The following is a 17,890-nucleotide window of genomic DNA, read 5'->3' as shown; positions in this document are numbered from 1 at the left end:
GACTGGAAAATTGCATTTCTCACTCCACCCTTCAAGAAGGGAGGGAAGAAGAAGAGAGGAAATTATAGGCCAGTTAGCCTGATATCAGTGGTTGGGAAGATGGTGTGGTCGATTGTTATGGATGTGGTTTCAGGGCACTTAGAGGCACATGATAAAATAGGCCAAAGTCAACACGGTTTCCTTAAGAGAAAATCTTCCCTGACAAATCTGCTGGAGTTGTTTGAGGAAATAACAAACAGGACAGACAAAGGAAAATTGGTGCATGTAGTGTACTTAGATTTTCAGAAGGCCTTTGTTAAGTTGCCACACATGAGGCTGTTGAACAAGATAAGAGACCATGATATTACAGGAAAGATACTAGCATGGATAGAGGATTAGCTGATTGGCAGGAGGCAAAGTGAGGGAATAAAGGGACCCTTTATTGGTTGGCTGCTGGGGACTGGTGCAGGGAAGCAACTAAAGTTAGGAGAATGAGGCAAAGAAGTGGCAGTGTATGACCATGCACTTCAGTAGAAGGAATAAAAGCTTAGACTATTTTCAAAACAGGCAGAAAAGTGACAAATCCAAGGTGCAAAGGGACTTGAGAATCCTTGTGCAGGATTCCCTAAAGGTTATGTTGCAGATTGAGTCAGCAGTGAGAAAGGCAAATGCAATGTTAACATTTATTTCAAGATAACTGGAATATAAAAACAAGGATGTAATACTGAGTCTTTATAAGGCACTAGTGAGGCCTCACTTGCAGTATTTTAAGCAAGTTTTGGCTCATTATCTAACAAAGAATGTGCTGACTATGAAGAAGCTTCAAAAGTGGTTCATAAAATGATTCTGGGAATGAAAGGGTTATCATATGAAGCATTTGATGGCTCTGCATCTGTACCCATTGGAATTTAGAAGAATGAGGGGTTACCTCATTGAAACCTATCAATGTTGTAAGGTCAAGATAGAGTGGATGTGGAGAGGATGTTTCCTATACTGGGGGAGTCTAGGAACAGAGGGCACAGCCTCAGAATAGAGGGGTGATCAGTCAGAATGGAGATAAGGAGGAATTTCTTCAGCTAGGGGGTGGTGAATCTGTGGAATTTGATGGCACAGGTGTTTGTGGAGGCCAGGTCTTTGGATGTATTTAAGGTGGAAGTTGATAGGTTCTTGGTTAGTCAGGGAGTGAAGGTTACAGGGAGAAAGCAGGAGAGTGGGGTTGAGAAGGAAAATGGGTCAGTTATAATGGAATGGTGAAGCAGACCCGATAGACCAAATGGCCTACTCTGCTCCTATATTTTATGGCCTTGATGATCTAAGAACTCAGCAGGTCAGGGAGCATCTAGGGAAAGGAATAGTCAATATTTTGGACCAAGGGCCTTCCACAGGACTGGGAAGGAGGAGGGAAGAAGCTAGAATAAGAAGATGGGGGGCAGTAAAGAAGTACAAGCTAGAAGATGATAGGTGAAGCCGGTGGGTGGGGATGGCAAATGAAGTGAGAAGCTGAGAGGTGCTCAGTAGAAAAGGTAAACGGCTGAAGAAGGAGGAATCTGACAGGAGAGGAGGGTGGACCATGGAAGAAAGGTAATGAAGAGGGGCAGCAATGGGAGGTGTTGGGCAAGTGAGGAGAAGAGAAGAGATAAGAGGAGAGCTAGAGTGGGATATGGAAGAACAGGAAATGGGAATGGGGGAAAAATTACCAGAAAGTAGAGAAATCAATGTTTATATCATCTGACATCTCTCTCCACCTTTCTGGATCTGTACTTCTATCTTCTTTCTACCCTGTCATCCATAAAAATGCCATTTTCATTTGCTTCTGTCACATCGGTTCTGAGGATAAGGCTTTCCTTTCCAGAACATCAGGCAGGCTCTCCTTCTTTAAAGAACATGGTTTCCCTTCCTCCACCATTCATTCTGCCTGACCCACATCTCCTCCATTTCCCGAGCATCTGCATTCCTCCCATCTTCCCACCAACTTAACAGAGATAAGAGTCCTTACCTACCACCCGCGAGCCTCCGTTTCCAGCACATCATTCTCCACAATTTCCACCATCTTCAATGGCATCCTACCACCACATACATCTTTAACGCCCCTCCATTCTCCACTTTCCAAGGGGATTTTTCTCTACATGCCTATTTGTCCCTCCCCACTAATCCCCTCCTGGCACTTAACCCTGCAAACGGATAAGGAAGGAGCTACACCAGCCCATTCACCTCCATTGAGGGCTCCAAACAGTCCTTCCACTTGAGGTAATACTTCACCTGAAAATCTATTGGGATCGTCTGCGGTCTCTGGTGCTACTGATGTGGCATCCTCTACATTGGTGAGACCTGATGTAGACTTCGTCAAGCACCTTCTCTCAATCTGCAACAAGCAGGACTTCTTAGTGGCCAAGAACACTTAAATTCGTACCCCCATTCTCATTCCAACATGTCAGTCTATGACCTTCTCTACTGCCACATCAAGGCCACTCTCAAGTTGGAGGAGCAATTTCTCTAACTTCCAGTAATTTTTCCTTCTCTTCTTCCATTCCCCACTCTGGATCCTCTCACATGCCTGTCACATCCCCTGGTGTCCTTTTTCCTTCCCTTTCTTCCATGGTCCACTCTCCTGTCCTATCACATTTCTTTTTCTTCAGCCGTTACCCATTCCACCTATTACCTCCAAGCTTCTCACTTCATCCCTCTCCCCAATCACCTGACTCTTCCCACCTTCTTATTCTGGCTTCTTCCTCTTTTCTTTCCAGAGCTGATGAAGGGTCTCAGCCAAAACATCAACTGTTTATTCTTTTCCATCGATGCTGCCTGGTTCTTTGTTATAGTTGGGAGTGGCAATGGGGTCAAGCTCCCACTACCTATTAAATGCTCCCAATGGAGTGTGACTGAATTGCCTCTGACAATCATGTCCTGCTCCTGGTCTTCACATGTGGTTTAGCTACTAAGCCCAGTGGAACCATTTATTAAGGGATTGGACAAGATAGAGGCAGGAAATATGTTCCAGATGCTGGGAGAGTCCAGTACCAGAGGGCATGGTTTGAGAATAAGGGGTAGGTCATTTAGGACAGAGTTAAGGAAAAACTTCTTCTCCCAGAGAGTTGTGGGGGTCTGGAATGCACTGTCTCGGAAGGTAGTGGAGGCCAATTCTCTGGATGCTTTCAAGAAGGAGCTAGATAGGTATCTTATGGATAGGGGAATCAAGGGATATGGGGACAAGGCAGGAACCAGGTATTGATAGTAGTTGATCAGCCATGATCTCAAACTGGCGGTGCAGGCTCGAAGGGCCGAATGGTCTACTTCTGCACCTATTGTCAATTGTCTAATGTCTATTGACAGGAGAAGGGGCAAAGGCAGGTTACTGGTGCCTTACATCCAGTCGCTTCAAGCAGATGGGGCTCATCAGCTAGGGTTGGCAGCTCATCCAGGAGGAGGAAAACACTGATCTCAAACCTTCACTATTTTGTGGCTATACCCACTCATGGGGAAGGCTTTGGAAGTTAACCTGGATGGAAAAATCTGGAGCTGGAGTCTCCAAGGCAGTCCTGTGTTAAGCTCAAAGCTGACTGGCAACTCCTGCCAGTCATACAGCTGCTGGTGCCAAACTGTATCGGTCTCTGCCGTTCCTTTGGGTTCATCAGATGTGCGGAGTTTACTACACGGACATCAGCTTTCTCTCTATATTGTACTGCCCTGGCTTCCATATCTAAACAGCTAGGATGTAACACCCATGGTCAATCCTGAACGACAGAGGCCTCATCATTAGATGCTGCCTGTCCTGCTGAATTCTTTCAGCATTTTGTATGTTTTACATTGGACTTCCAGCATCTGCAGAGAGACTCTTGTGTTCATTACTTACAATTCATTCTTTTCCTCTAAAGGACAATCAGCATTAATAAATCATCAAGTGATCAAGGCTGAGTGCGTTAAACAGAGGGAGTTACATTTCCTAAATTTTGAAGGTTGCGTTCATAAGAAGCTAAAATATCATTTCAGCACCACAATAAGTTGATATATCTATTCAAAACAGCAGGAATCTTGGTTGTGTAATTTGTGGAGATAGGGAAAGAACAGGGGAATGAGCCCAAATAGATTGCTCTATGGGGAGTCAGCATGGGCTCAGGACCATGACTGTTCTCCTTCCAGGTTGCAACAGTTCAATGCTTCCATCCTGTACTAATGTTTAACACACTATTTCAGTTTAACAGGAATAACACTTTATTGCTGTACTGATGCTGTTATCAGATATAAAGTTCATGAATGTTTAGGCCACTAAGGTTTAAGGCTCATTAAATAAAGCACAGCTCCAAGCTCAGAAATCAGAACTGAACACAAATTCTGCTCCCAATTATCCAATGGGCAAACCTCAGAAAGGTACTCTTTGTGACCACAGAACTTTAATCACTTTTTTGAAATGGCTTGAGCCAAAAAGACAGAAATGTATAAAAAAATGATAACTTGGGTAATAATTACCAAAGGTAATGGAAATCTTCACTTACAAAGAAAGGGATGAGACCTAAAGCTTTATCTTCTTCGAGAGCTTGTCTCAGTGTCTCCCCACGAAGGCTGAATTTCTCATCAGTTGGAAGTTTTCTCATTTTGACCCCACCAATCAATCCTGCTCGTTCAACAGAAGAGTGAGACTGCAAGAAAAACAGCTTACTTAAAAATTGGACCTCATTGATAAAAAACAGTGATTTTAATCTTAAATGAATGTTAAAGAGAATGAAATATACAATAAACATATACAATTATTACATGTTTCATTCTTCACGAGAGCAGTGACCTGTGATTGTGTGATTCCCTACGGCGCTCCAGTACTTCATCTAAATTATCATTCAAGCAGAAGCTTGACAATACTTAGCAGCAGGCTAGTTGAAAACATCACAAAATCAACATATGTACAATATTTAAGAAAATATTTTGGAAGGGTAAGCAAAGAAAAGCTGCTCTCGCATATTTTCCTTATGTATGTATAACTAAGTGAGAAGCAGATCCAGATATACTGTCATGTCTACAAAGCATCGATTTTATTGTAGTGGACTGAAATTGGTATGCAGAATGGTCACTATAACTGAGAGGGGTGTAGTACATCTTTGCAATACTAATATTGTAGTGATTAAGTAATTAGCCCCACTGCAATGGAATTTAATTTTGAGAGTGAATAGAGACACACAACAATGGAATTCTAATAATAATATTCTGGGCTGGACCAGACCACCCCCACTATAAACACTCACCAAACTGCATATTCATTCAGTTCCAAAGTCCAAGATCCTCTAAAACATTGGCTGTCAAACTAGTGCCCCACCACAGCCAAACGTGGTCAATCTGCTTTCAGCTGAAACAATTCCATCCTCAATTTCTGATCCACAATATTTAGCTCAAAAGTAATTTCTGATTGCAGAAAGCTTTAGGTTTCATAAGCAGAATCAAAAGGAAGGGGAGTTAATTCTGGCTTATATGGCTGAATTGAAGAATGTGTATGAGCATTGTCAGTTCAGTAATGGGCTCAATAATGCACTGAGAGATTGTTTGGTTTGTGGAATCTTACAAGAAAACATTCAAATTGAATATTTATGCACCAAATGAAAATGATGTAAAATTTATACAGGAAGCTTATTTGAATTTGGCTGACTCACATGATAAAATATTAATAGGTGGAGACTTTAACTTTTGTCTAGACCCAGTTTTGGATAGGTCAACAAAGGTTGTTACAAAACCAAAAGTAGCAAAATTAACTTTATCATTGATGAAAGATTTAAATTTGATTGATATATGGAGAAGAATTAACCCAAGAGAAAGAGATTATTCATTTTATTCAAATAGACATAAAACTTATTCAAGGATAGATTTTTTCTTACCATCAGCGAATATTCAAGACAGAGTGAAAAATATGGAATATAAAGCAAGAATATTGTCAGATCATTCCCCCTTGATAATGACAATGATAATGATGGATAAGGAGGAATCGATTTACAAATGGAGATTTAATTCAATATTATTAAAACGTCAAGATTTTTGTGATTTTATGAAAAAACAGATTCAGTTTTTTTTAGATACAAACTCACATTCAGTTGATGATAAATTTATATTATGGGAAGTGATGAAGGCATATTTGAGAGGCCAGATAATAAGTTATACTTCTAAAATTAAGATGGAATATATGATAGAAATAGATCAATTGGAAAAAGAGATTACAAAATTAGAAAAAGAATCTCAAAGATATATGACAAAAGAAAAACAAAGACAACTTGTTAATAAGAAACTACAATATAATACACTTCAGACATACCGAACAGAAAAAGCAATTATGAGAACTAAACAGAGATATTATGAACTAGGTGAAAGATCACACAAGATTCTTGCTTGGCAGTTAAAAACAGACCAGGCTTCCAAAACGATAAATGCAATTAGAACAAGTGTAAATAAAATTACTTATAAACCTTTAGAAATCAATGAAACTTTTAAAAGTTTTTATTCTAAATTGTATCAATCAGAATCACAAAATGATATTGTTGAGATAGAAAGGTTTTTATCACAAATAACTCTCCCAAAATTGAATTTGGAAGAACAGAAGGGATTAGATGTGCCTTTTACATTAAAAGAGGTCGAAGAAGCTCTAGGATCATGTGGTAAACTATGTCTACCTGTCTGGACACGCTCCTCTGCTGACTGCTCCTGTGGCTCCTCCCACAGACCCCTGTATAAAGGCGATTGGAGGCGCTGCTCCTCCCTCAGTCTCCAAGATGTTGTGGTCACATTTGCAGCTAATAAAAGCCTATCTTTTGCCTCCCGTCTCCGAGAGTTATTGACCTAAGGGCTAAGAGTGTGGCCTTCCACAGATCACTTCAGAGTAACAAATCTCCAGGAGAAGATGGTTTTCCGCCTGAATTTTACAAAAAGTTTAAAGATTTATTAATTCCTCCTTTTATGGAGCTAATACACCAAGCGGAAAGAACGCATAAACTTCCAGAATCTTTTTCGACAGCTATTTTAATAGTATTGCCAAAAAAAGACAGAGATCTTTTAAAACCAACATCATATAGACCTATTTCTTTGTTGAACACGGATTATAAAATAATAGCAAAGATTTTATCTAACAGATTATATAAATACTTACCAAAATTAATACACATGGACCAAACAGGATTTATTAAAAATAGACAATCGGCAGATAATGTAACTCGGTTACTTAGCATAATTCATTTGGCACAAAAGAGGGAAGAAATGAATGTAGCAGTTGCTTTGGATGCAGAAAAAGCATTTGATAGATTGGAATGGGATTTTTTATTTAAGGTATTGGAAAACTATGGATTAGGAGTATCTTTTATAAAATGGATTAAAACCTTAAATACTAGCCCCAAAGCTAAAGTGGTGACAAATGGCCAAATTTCAACATCATTTCAGTTAACAAGGTCAACTAGACAAGGTTGTCCATTATCACCTGCTTTATTTGTGTTGGCGATAGAACCATTAGCTGAATTAATTAGAACTGACTCAGATATTATGGGTTTCAGAGTTAATCAGGAGGAATATAAGATTAACTTATTTGCTGATGATGTTCTGATTTATCTAACTAACCCATTACAATCGTTGCGTAAATTATCTTCTAGAGTGGAAGAATATGGGAAAATATCAGGGTACAAAATAAATTGGGATAAAAGTGAAATTCTATCCCTTACTAAAGGAGATTATAGTCAATGTTGATTAATAACTCAATTTAGATGGCTGATAAATGGTATAAAGTATTTAGGTATAAGAGTTGATAATGATATAAAGAATTTATATAAATTAAATTATTTGCCATTATTGAAAAAAATTCAAGAGGATCTTGATAAATGGATGATGTTACCAATAACATTAATAGGTAGAGTCAATGCTGTAAAAAATGAATATATTCCCTAGATTACAATATTTATTCCAAACATTACCAATACAATTACCGCAGAAATTTTTTCAAGAGTTAAATAAATGTGTGAGGAAATTCCTTTGGAAAGGTAAGATGTCAAGAATATTGTTGGAAAAATTGACATGGAAATTTGACCTAGGAGAGTTACAATGACCAAATTTTAAGAATTATTACAAAGCAAATCAACTTAGATTTATTGCATTTTTTTTTGATGAAGATAAACTGGCATGGATTAGAATAGAATTAGACAAAATAGGAGAAAATATACCAGAAGAGTTTATATATAAATGGGAATCTAAATGGATACGGGAAAAGAAAGAATCTCCTATACTAAAACATTTGATTGATTTATGGAATAAGATAAATGTTGATGATGAGATAAAGAAATCTTTATTAGCAAAGAGACCTTTAATTCAAAATAAACTTATCCCTTTTACAATGGATAATCAACTTTTATATAACTGGTTTCACAAAGGGATTAGATATATAGGAGACTGTTTTGAAGGAGGTATATTAATGTCATTTGACCAATTAAAGAATAAATATAAAATATCAAATAACACTCTTTTCTGTTATTTCCAATTAAGGGCTTATTTAAGAGATAAACTGGATCAAACAATGTTATTGCTGAAACCTAATGAAATAGAAACTTTAATTCATAAAGGAAAAATTTAAAAATTTATTTCTGGTATGTATAATTTGATTCAAAAACAGGCAATTAAACAAGGAATTCATAAGTCAAGACAAAAATGGGAAACTGATTTGAATATTAAAATTGATGAAACAAGTTGGTCAAGATTATGTCTTGACAGTATGACAAATACAATAAATGTTCGACTAAGATTAGTATAATATAACTTTTTACATCAAATATATATTACACCACAAAAAATAAATAGATTAAACTCAAATTTATCTGATCAATGTTTTCGATGTAATCAGGAAATTGGTACTTTTTTACACTCTACTTGGTCTTGTTCTAAAATTCAACCTTTTTGGACAAATTTAAGAGTTTTATTGGAACAAATTATTGGAATACAACTTCCACATAATCCAATCTTATTTTTACTAGGCAATATTGAAGGGATAAAATTAAAATCCAAATTGAATAAATATCAGAAAGAATTCATAAAAATTGCATTGGCAGTAGCCAAAAAGGCTATTGCAGTTACTTGGAAATTGGATTCATACTTAAGTATAGATTGTTGGAAGAATGAAATCTTTAGCTGCATTCCACTTAAAAAAATTACTTATAATTTAAGAGATAAATATGAAATATTTCTGAAAATTTGGCGCCCTTATTTACAAAAAATAGGATTAAATATATAGGTGCTCCGAAGATAAAATTATTGGTTATCTGGGGAAAGAAATAAATATACATATTAAAGCTATTATGAACTCCATGGAGCATGTGGGGATCTTCTGAAATCCAGGCATTCTTTCTTTCTTTTTTCTTTCTTTATTCTTCTTTTTTTTCTATAGGGATATGTTAGGGGGGAGGGGGGAAGGGTTGATAATTTTCTTCTTTCTTTCTGTAACCTATTTGAAAATTCAATTAAAAAATTTAATAAAAAAAATTTAAAAAAAGAAAGCATTCAAAAACTGCTCCTAACTGAAGCACAACTGAAGCAGTTGATCTTGCTGTTGAAATATAGCAGTTGAACTATCAATGGGAACTGCAGATAAAGGTGAAATTCAGTAGCAGTCAGGAATGAAAGTGAGTGTGAACAAAATTGCAACGTTTGAATAGAAACTGGCCGGGCTGAACAAATAATGTTACCATTGTGGCAGGGGCTCGCTTACACCAGAGCAATACAGGTTTAAAGGTGAAACATGCAGAAAATGCAACAAAGCAGTTCACATACAAAGAGCATGTTGGGCAGACCAAAATAAATGGACTACAGAGAGATGAGAAACAGATAAAAAGTCAAGGTGTAGCTTCAAAAACAGCACTAATCTGCATGATGTCGATGAAAAATCTGATAATAATCAGTGACAAAGGAATCGGTATCCTTCAGATTTAAATATGAAAATTAACAATAGACAAGCAATATGGCTTTCAGCAAAAGTGAACAGCAAATTAATTACAATGGAATTGGACACTGGCTCAGCTGTTTCAGTCATTCCACAAAATGAGCTTGAATGGCATTTCAAAGATACCTGCAGATATCCAGTAAAGAGCTTATACTGGAGAAAAGATGATTCCTGTGGGAATGATATTCGTAACAGTGAAATTCAACAACCAATAAGTCACATTGAGCTTGTGTGTGGCAAAAACAGGAGGGCCAGCATTGTGAAGGCATGATTGGAAGAGACAACTAAAACTTGATTAAGAGAAGTACAGTATGATGACTTAACTGTCTCCATGAAGTGTTACCCAACAGAAGACAAACAGGTGTTGGTGCCAAACTCTGTGCCTCTGGTTGGAAAGCATATTGAACCAAGGAAGGACCATGCTGCTCAGAGGATTCGTGAAAATGATAAAAAGCAGTAATCCAACTACAACAGTTTTTGTGAGAAACATATCTGAGAAATCTTTTGATTTGTTAATCAGGCAGTTACTTCCGTAATGTGGCTTGGTTTGAAGGTGGAATAGAGTTCACGGAACTTCAGGAAACATTGTAAATGTTTGGCTTTTGTGAATATAAAGAACTAGAATCTACTTTGCATGCATTAAGGTTATTGCATGAACTTCAATTGGGAGACAAAAGGCTGTTTGTAAAAGTAGATGCAAAGACCAAAACCCAGCTGATCAGTGGAAAGCAAAATGAAAGGAGTCAATGGAGATACAAAACCAAAGGATTCATCAGATGATGTTGTAGATGCGTAAAGTGGAGCTTTGAAGGATTAATAGGAGAGTATTCCAGTGAACTAAATGTACCTTCCCAAAATCAAAATGAAGTCAAGTCAAGTCATTTTTATTGTCATTTCGACCATAACTGCTGGTACAGTACATAGTAAAAATGAGACAATGTTTTTCAGGACCATGGTGCTACATGACACAGTACAAAAACTAGACTGAACAACACAGAGGAAAAAAAACACACAACTACACTAGACTACAGACCTACCCAGGACTGCATAAAGTGCACAAAACAGTCCAGGCATTACAATAAATAATAAACAGGACAATAGGGCAAGGTGTCAGACCAGGCACTGGGTATTGAGGAGTCTGATAGCTTGGGGGAAGAAACTGTTACATAGTCTGGTCGTGAGAGCCCGAATGCTTCGGTGCCTTTTCCCAGATGGCAGGAGGAATGAAGAGTTTGTATGAGGGGTGTGTGGGGTCCTTCATAATGCTGTTTGCCTTGCGGATGCAGCGTGCAGTGTAAATGTCCGTGATGGCAGGAACAGAGACCCCGGTGATTTCTCAGCTGACCTCACTATCCGCTGCAGGGTCTTGCAATCCAAGATGGTGCAATTTCCGAACCAGGCAGTGATGCAGCTGTTCAGGATGCTCTCAATACAACCCCTGTAGAATGTGATGAGGATGGGGGGTGGGAGATGGACTTTCCTCAGCCTTCACAGAAAGTAGAGATGCTGCTGGGCTTTTTTTTTGCTATGGAGCTGGTGTTGAGGGAAAAGGTGAGATTCTCCACCAGGTGAACACCAAGAAATTTGGTGCTCTTAATGATCTCTACTGAAGAGCCATCGATCTTCAGCGGGGAGTGGTTGCTCTGTGCCCTCCTGAAGTCAACAACCATCTCTTTTGTTTTGTTCACATGCAGAGACAGGTTGTTGGCTCTGCACCAGTCCGTTAGCCGCTGCACCTCCTCTCTGTAAGTGGACTCATCGTTCTTGCTGATGAGACCCACCACGGTTGTGTCATCAGCGAACTTGATGATGTGGTTGGAGCTGTGTGTTGCAGCACAGTCGTGGGTCAGCAGAGTGAACAGCAGTGGACTGAGCACACAGTCCTGGGGGGCAGGAAAGCTGTCCAGAGCTGTCAGTACCACTTCCTCAAGTCTCAGAATCAACTCTTACAAGCTCTACGGTGGAGGCGCCAGAATCTGAGACTGTTTCACAGCCACAAGTCTCACCTTCCCAGTAGAGGGATCCCCCTTGTTAGGAAAGACAGTACCCTCATGCCTCCACAGCAATTAAATCTTCAGGCCTGAATGGGACAATTTAAAAATTGACTATGTGGTGAATGTATACTGTAGTATATAGTCATTGTATTATATAGTATATTGTATATACAGTTGAGATGCATTCTATATTGAGTTGGAGTTATAGTTAAGAAGGGAGGAGTGTTGTATATTTAAAGTTTCAGCAATATTTGAGTAATATTGTATATACTTTAAGTTTTCTTGTTAGTTTAAATAAATTATTATGAGTTAGATGTAAAAATACATGAATTGTATACATCATCATGCTACCATGTGATATGTGCGCGCCTCATTTAAAGTAAAATAAGGCTCGCATCCCTCGGATCTCTTGTGTTCCTTTGAATTAGTTTAATCTTTTGAACTTACAAAACATAACAGTGTTCTCCTGTCGCAGATCCTGGTCTACTCTATGGGTTTTTGCCTGGAAATAAAGATGGAAACAAACTGCTCCTATGGGCTTGAAAGATCTGTTGTGACATAATAGCCACAGGCGAGATGGCATTTTAACTGCTGTCAATGTATTTTATAAATGGAAGCTCCTGGAAAGAAAATGCGACTGTGGATTCATTAAACTGAGTCAAAGTTCCAAATGAACCCAGTAAAGATGAGCGCATGGTAACTAATACAGGTTCCAGTATTGTTTCCTGAGAGAGCTGTGGTGATTTTTGTGGTTTACAAAATGTCCCTTTAGATACGGGAATGTTATTGTCATTACAAACTGGCTTGGGGGAGGAAGTTGCAGCTGGGGTAACAGGGGTGAAAGCTAGGAATTGCTGTTGTAGTGGTAGGAGATGGACGTAGAGCTTGTGGTGGGTAACTTTTTTTACTGGGAGCACCTAACCGATTAGTTAGAACCTGATATAGCTGTGAGGACCAACACACATAAAGTGAATTGTTAAAGCTCTACAGGCGAAGAATGTCAGACAAAAATAGTCTAAAGAATTCCCACAGAAATGAAACATCAATGCTGTTTCACCTTCCACTGATGCCGTGTATTTCTAGTTCTTTGGATTTATTTTAGATTTCCAACATATGTAGTATTCTTTGGACTTTCATTCCCACAGGAATCAAGAAGACATACTGTAGGTATTACCAATCCTGTGAAACCAGACCATGCCCTATTCCCTCACTTGCCTGCATTATAAGCAGAAGTACCTCCAGCTGTGTGGAAAATGCAACACACACAAAATTCTGGAAGAACTCAGCAGCCAGGCAGCATCTATGGAAAAAAGTACAGTTGACGTTTTGGGTCAAAATCCTTTAAAAAGACCACCGAAGGGTTTAGGCCCAAAACATCGACTGTGCTTTTTGCATAGATGCTGCCTGGCCTGCTGAGTTCCTCCAGAATTTGTGTGTGTTGCTCAGATTTCCAACATCTGCAGATTTTCTCTTGTTTGAAAAATGTAACACCTGATTTTGAGAATGGTGGCCTTTACATTTCCCCATACTATCAAATGGAATATGCTCACCACTAACTTAAAATGAATTTGTGTCAGCAGGTACAAAAATTGTATCCTGAAGTTCTTCATGGTTATATCTGAACTCAAATTATATAATTTTCAAAGGGAGAGGCTATTTTGTTCTTACTCTTGGGGTTTAATATAGAGCAACATTGGCATGAATATGTGCTTTCGCACACATAGTGACATTTACATGTATATGTGCTTTTATATCATGAAATTGGGCAGTACATATTCTTTAACACCTATTTATGTATATAAAATTAACTTTGATTCAATGTCCTTTACTTTAATTGTGTTGATATTTTTTATTTAAAATGTGAAATATCATTGATCACAATGATATCAATAGTCTTATCAATGCAGGAAAACAGTATTTTTAAACAAAGTCCACTAAATAAAATCATTCAGTCTTCCCCAACCAGAAGGCCTGGATGAACCAGGAGATTCAAAATTTGCTGAAGGCCAGATTGGGACTGGCAATCCTGGAAAGTACAAGAGATCCAGGTATGACTTCTGGAAAGCCATCTCACATGCAAAGTGGCAATTCTAGACTAAACGTAAAATGCAGGGGGATGCTTACCAACTGTGGCAGTACTTGAATGCCATCATCTCCTACAAAGCAAACCCAAGCCACATAAATGACAACAAAGTTTTGCTCCCTGATGAGCTCAATGCCTTTTATGCTCAATTCGATTGACAGAACATGGAGGAACCATCATAAACTCCCACAACCCCCGACAAGCCTGTGATCTCAATCTTGAGGCAAGTGTGAAAGCATCTTTCAGGAGGGCGAATCCATGGAAGGTATCTGGCATAGGTGGCGTACCTGGCCAAGTTCTGAAGATCTGTGCTAATCAGCTGGCTGCAGTGTTTACAGTCATCTTCAACATCTCGCTTCAGAAGTCTGAGGAACCCACCTGCTTCAAGCAAACTTCAATCATACCAGCACCCAAAAAGATCACAGTAACCTCCTCAATGACTATTATCTAGTACTACTTACAGTGCCTATAAAAAGTATTCACCCCTCCCCCCCGGAAGCTTTCATGTTTTATTGTTTTACAACATTGAATCACAGTGCATTTAATTTTTTCTTTTCTGACACTGGTCAACAGAAAAAGACTCTTCCACGAAAAATGAAAACAAATCTCTACAAAGTGATCTAAATTAATTACAAATATAAAACACAAAATAATTGATTGCATAAGTATTCATCCTCTTTAATATGACACACCAAATCATCACTGGTGCAGCCAATTGGTTTTAGAACTCACTTAATTAATTAAAAGAAGATCTATTTTTGGAGACCTGTGTGTAGACAAGGTGTTTCAATTGATTGTAGTAAAATATACCTGTATCCAACTGGTCCAACTGCTGGTGAGTCATTATCCTGGCAAAAACTACACCATGAAGACAAAAGAACACTCCAAGCAACTCCGCGAAGAGGTTATTGAAAAGCACAAGTCAGGAGATGGACACAGGAAAATTTCCATGTCACTGAATACCACTTGGAGTACAGTTCAGTCAATCATCAAGACATGGAAAGAATATGGCACAGCTGTAAATCTGCCTAGACAAGGTTGTCTTCAAAAACTGAGTGACCATGGAAGAAGGGACTAGTGAGGGAGGCCACCAAGAGACCTATGACAACTCTAGAAGAGTTACAAGCTCCAGTGACTGAGATGGAAGTGTTTGTGCATTTAACTGTTGTTCGGGTGCTTCATCAGTCACAGCTTTACAGGAAAGCGACTAAGAGAATGCCACTGCTGAAAAAAACTCCTGTGAAATCTCAGCTAGAGTTTGTCAGAAGGCATGTGGTAGACTCTGAAATCAGCTGGAAGAAGATTCTATGGTCTGATGAAACCAAAATTGATCATTTTGGCCATCAGACTAAACGCTATGTTTGGCGTGAGCCAAACACGGCACATCGTCAAAAGCACATCATCCCTACCATGAAGCATGGTGGTGGCTGCATCATCCTGTGGGGGTGCTTCACTGCAGCAGGCCCTGGAAGGCTTGTGAAGGTAGAGGGTAAAATGAATGCAGTAGAATACAGGGAAATCCTGATGTAGTCTGCAAGAGAACTGCAGCTTGGGAGAAGGTTTATTTTCTAGCAAGACAATGACCCCAAGTATAAAGCCAAAACTGCATAGGAATGGGTTAAAAACAACAAAGTTAATGTCTTGGAGTGGGCAAGTTGGAGTCCAGACCTCAATCCAATTGAGAATTTGTGGCTGGACTTGAAAAGGGCTGTTTACTCATGATCCCCATTCAATCTAACAGAGCTTAAGCAGTTTCGTAAAGAAAAATGGGGAAAGATTGCAGTGTCCTGGTGTGCAAAGCTGATAGAGACCTATCCACACAGACTCAAAGCTGTAATTGCTGCCAAAGGCACAGCTACTAAATAGCTGTGCCTTTGAAGTGGGTGGTTAATTATGCAATTAATTATTTTGTGTTTAATAATTGCAATACATTTAGACCAATTTGTAGAAATTTTGTTTCACTTTGACATGAAAGATCCTTTTCTGTTGATCAGTGTCAAAAAAGCCAAATTAAATCCACTGTGATTCAATGTTGTAAAACAATAAAACATGAAAACTTCTGGGGGTAGGGTGAATAGAATACTTTTAATAGGCACTATAAATCCACTGTGACACAATACTTTAAGAGATTAGTCATAAAGCATGCTCGCTTCTGCCTGAGGAGTGACCTGGATCTGCTTACATCAGAACAGATCAACAACAGATGCCATTTCATTTACCCTTCACTCAGCTCTGGAGCACCTGGACCATAAAGGTGCATAGTTCAAGATGCTCTTTCCTAACTGCCACTCAGCAGTCAATGCAATCATCCTCTCAAATCTAATCACTAAGCTCCAAGTCCTAAGCCTCAATACTCCCCTGTGTAACTGGATCTTGATCTCCTCACTTGCAGACCCCAGTCAATATGGCTTGGCAACAACATCTCTTCCACAATCACAATCAGCACAGATGAACCACAAAACTGTGTGCTTAGTCTCCTGCTCTACTTGCTTCATACTTATGACTATGAGGCTAAGTACAGCTCCAATGACATATTTAACTTTCAAGTTCAAAGTAAATTTATTATCAAAACACATGTATGTCATCATATGTAACCCTGAAATTCATTTGCTTGAGGGTAGACTCATTAAATCTGTAATAGAACAATAACCATAATAAAACCTCACCGACTTTATCAACCGTTAAAGTCACTACACAACAGTATCAAGCAATTCAGGTTATACAGTAATATCTATGTAATCTTCAGAAAGTCACAATACTAAACACCACTAGAATAGTCCGAATGTTCTTAGCAGTTGACAAATAAACATGCCTGGCTATGCCCATACCTCAGGTTTTACCAGCTTGAACTGAGGGGAAAAAAAAATAGATAGATAGATAAATAATCTACATTCAGAACATGAAATGGACTTCCGGTAAGATGGCGATTGCTTAGCTGCTCCGAACTTTTGTTCCGTTATTGTCGCTATCTTTGCACTAAATGTCTCCATTTTTTAAACCTTAGGAACTTTTTCGGTATTTCTTACTTGCCTGTGAACACATCTAACTTACAATGTCTAGCAAGAGTTCTAAATCCGGGAGAAAGGAAGCTACGGCTCTCTCGGCTGAGACCCTGGCTGTGCTCGAACAGCTTTGTGATGAAATTTTAAAGGAATTCAAAACCGCTTTCAAACAGTTGGAGGCTAAACTGGATCGGATCAACGATAGAGTGGACAAACATGCTGAACACTTATCTCGCATTGATTCGACTTCTGAAGATTTAGAAAGTCGTGTTTGATACTTGGAGACTCTCTGTTCCAGCTTAGAGGAAAAATGTAACAAACTCCTTTCCAAAATGGTGGATCTCGAAAATCGCAGCAGACGCTGCAATCTCCAAATTCTTGGATTGCCAGAGGCCACCGAACAGGGATCAACCATGAAGTTTTTCGCCGAGTTTCTCTGTAAGATATTCGGGAAAGATTTGCTTCCGAACCCACCTGAGCTCAAACGGGCGCACAGGATCTACGTTCCCCCCAGCATTCTGGGCTCCCACCCGCGACCAGTAATCTTGTGCTTCCATCAATACCAGGTAAAACACAGTCTGATTGTGGAGGCACGTCGCAGAGGTTCTTTTACTTTCCAGGATACAATCATTCGCTTTGTGGAAGATTTTGCACCCCAGACCTTAAAGATGTGCGCTGAGTTTAAAGGCGCAATGAAAGTGCTTTTTGATCGTGGTTTTAAACCCTCTCTTCGCACTCCTGCCGATCTACGAATCAAGCTTAATACTGGAAAATACAAGTGGTTTAAATCAGTGAAAGAAGCTGAAGCATTTGTGGCAAGTCTTCCGGCTATCCAGTCATCTTTGGAACCCGATCGGACCTCCTAAAATGGTGGATAAGTACTTCTCGTAGTAAA

At 38.9% G+C, this 17,890-nt stretch overlaps 1 protein-coding gene across 4 annotated transcripts in view; it reads right to left on the bottom strand.

Moving 5' to 3' along the window:
• ddc (dopa decarboxylase) overlaps window positions 1-17,890 on the bottom strand; it is a 105,036-nt gene that overhangs the window by 47,761 nt on the left and 39,385 nt on the right. For all 4 annotated transcript variants that reach the window (XM_073054339.1, XM_073054341.1, XM_073054342.1 and 1 more), the window contains exon 6: window positions 4,470-4,613. In XM_073054339.1, the coding sequence (XP_072910440.1) occupies window positions 4,470-4,613 (144 nt within the window). The remainder of the gene's footprint in view (window positions 1-4,469; window positions 4,614-17,890) is intronic.

The sequence above is a fragment of the Hemitrygon akajei genome, chromosome 8, assembly GCF_048418815.1.
Source record: "Hemitrygon akajei chromosome 8, sHemAka1.3, whole genome shotgun sequence".
Lineage (NCBI taxonomy): Eukaryota > Metazoa > Chordata > Chondrichthyes > Myliobatiformes > Dasyatidae > Hemitrygon > Hemitrygon akajei.
This window is presented reverse-complemented; position numbering and strand designations above follow the sequence as displayed.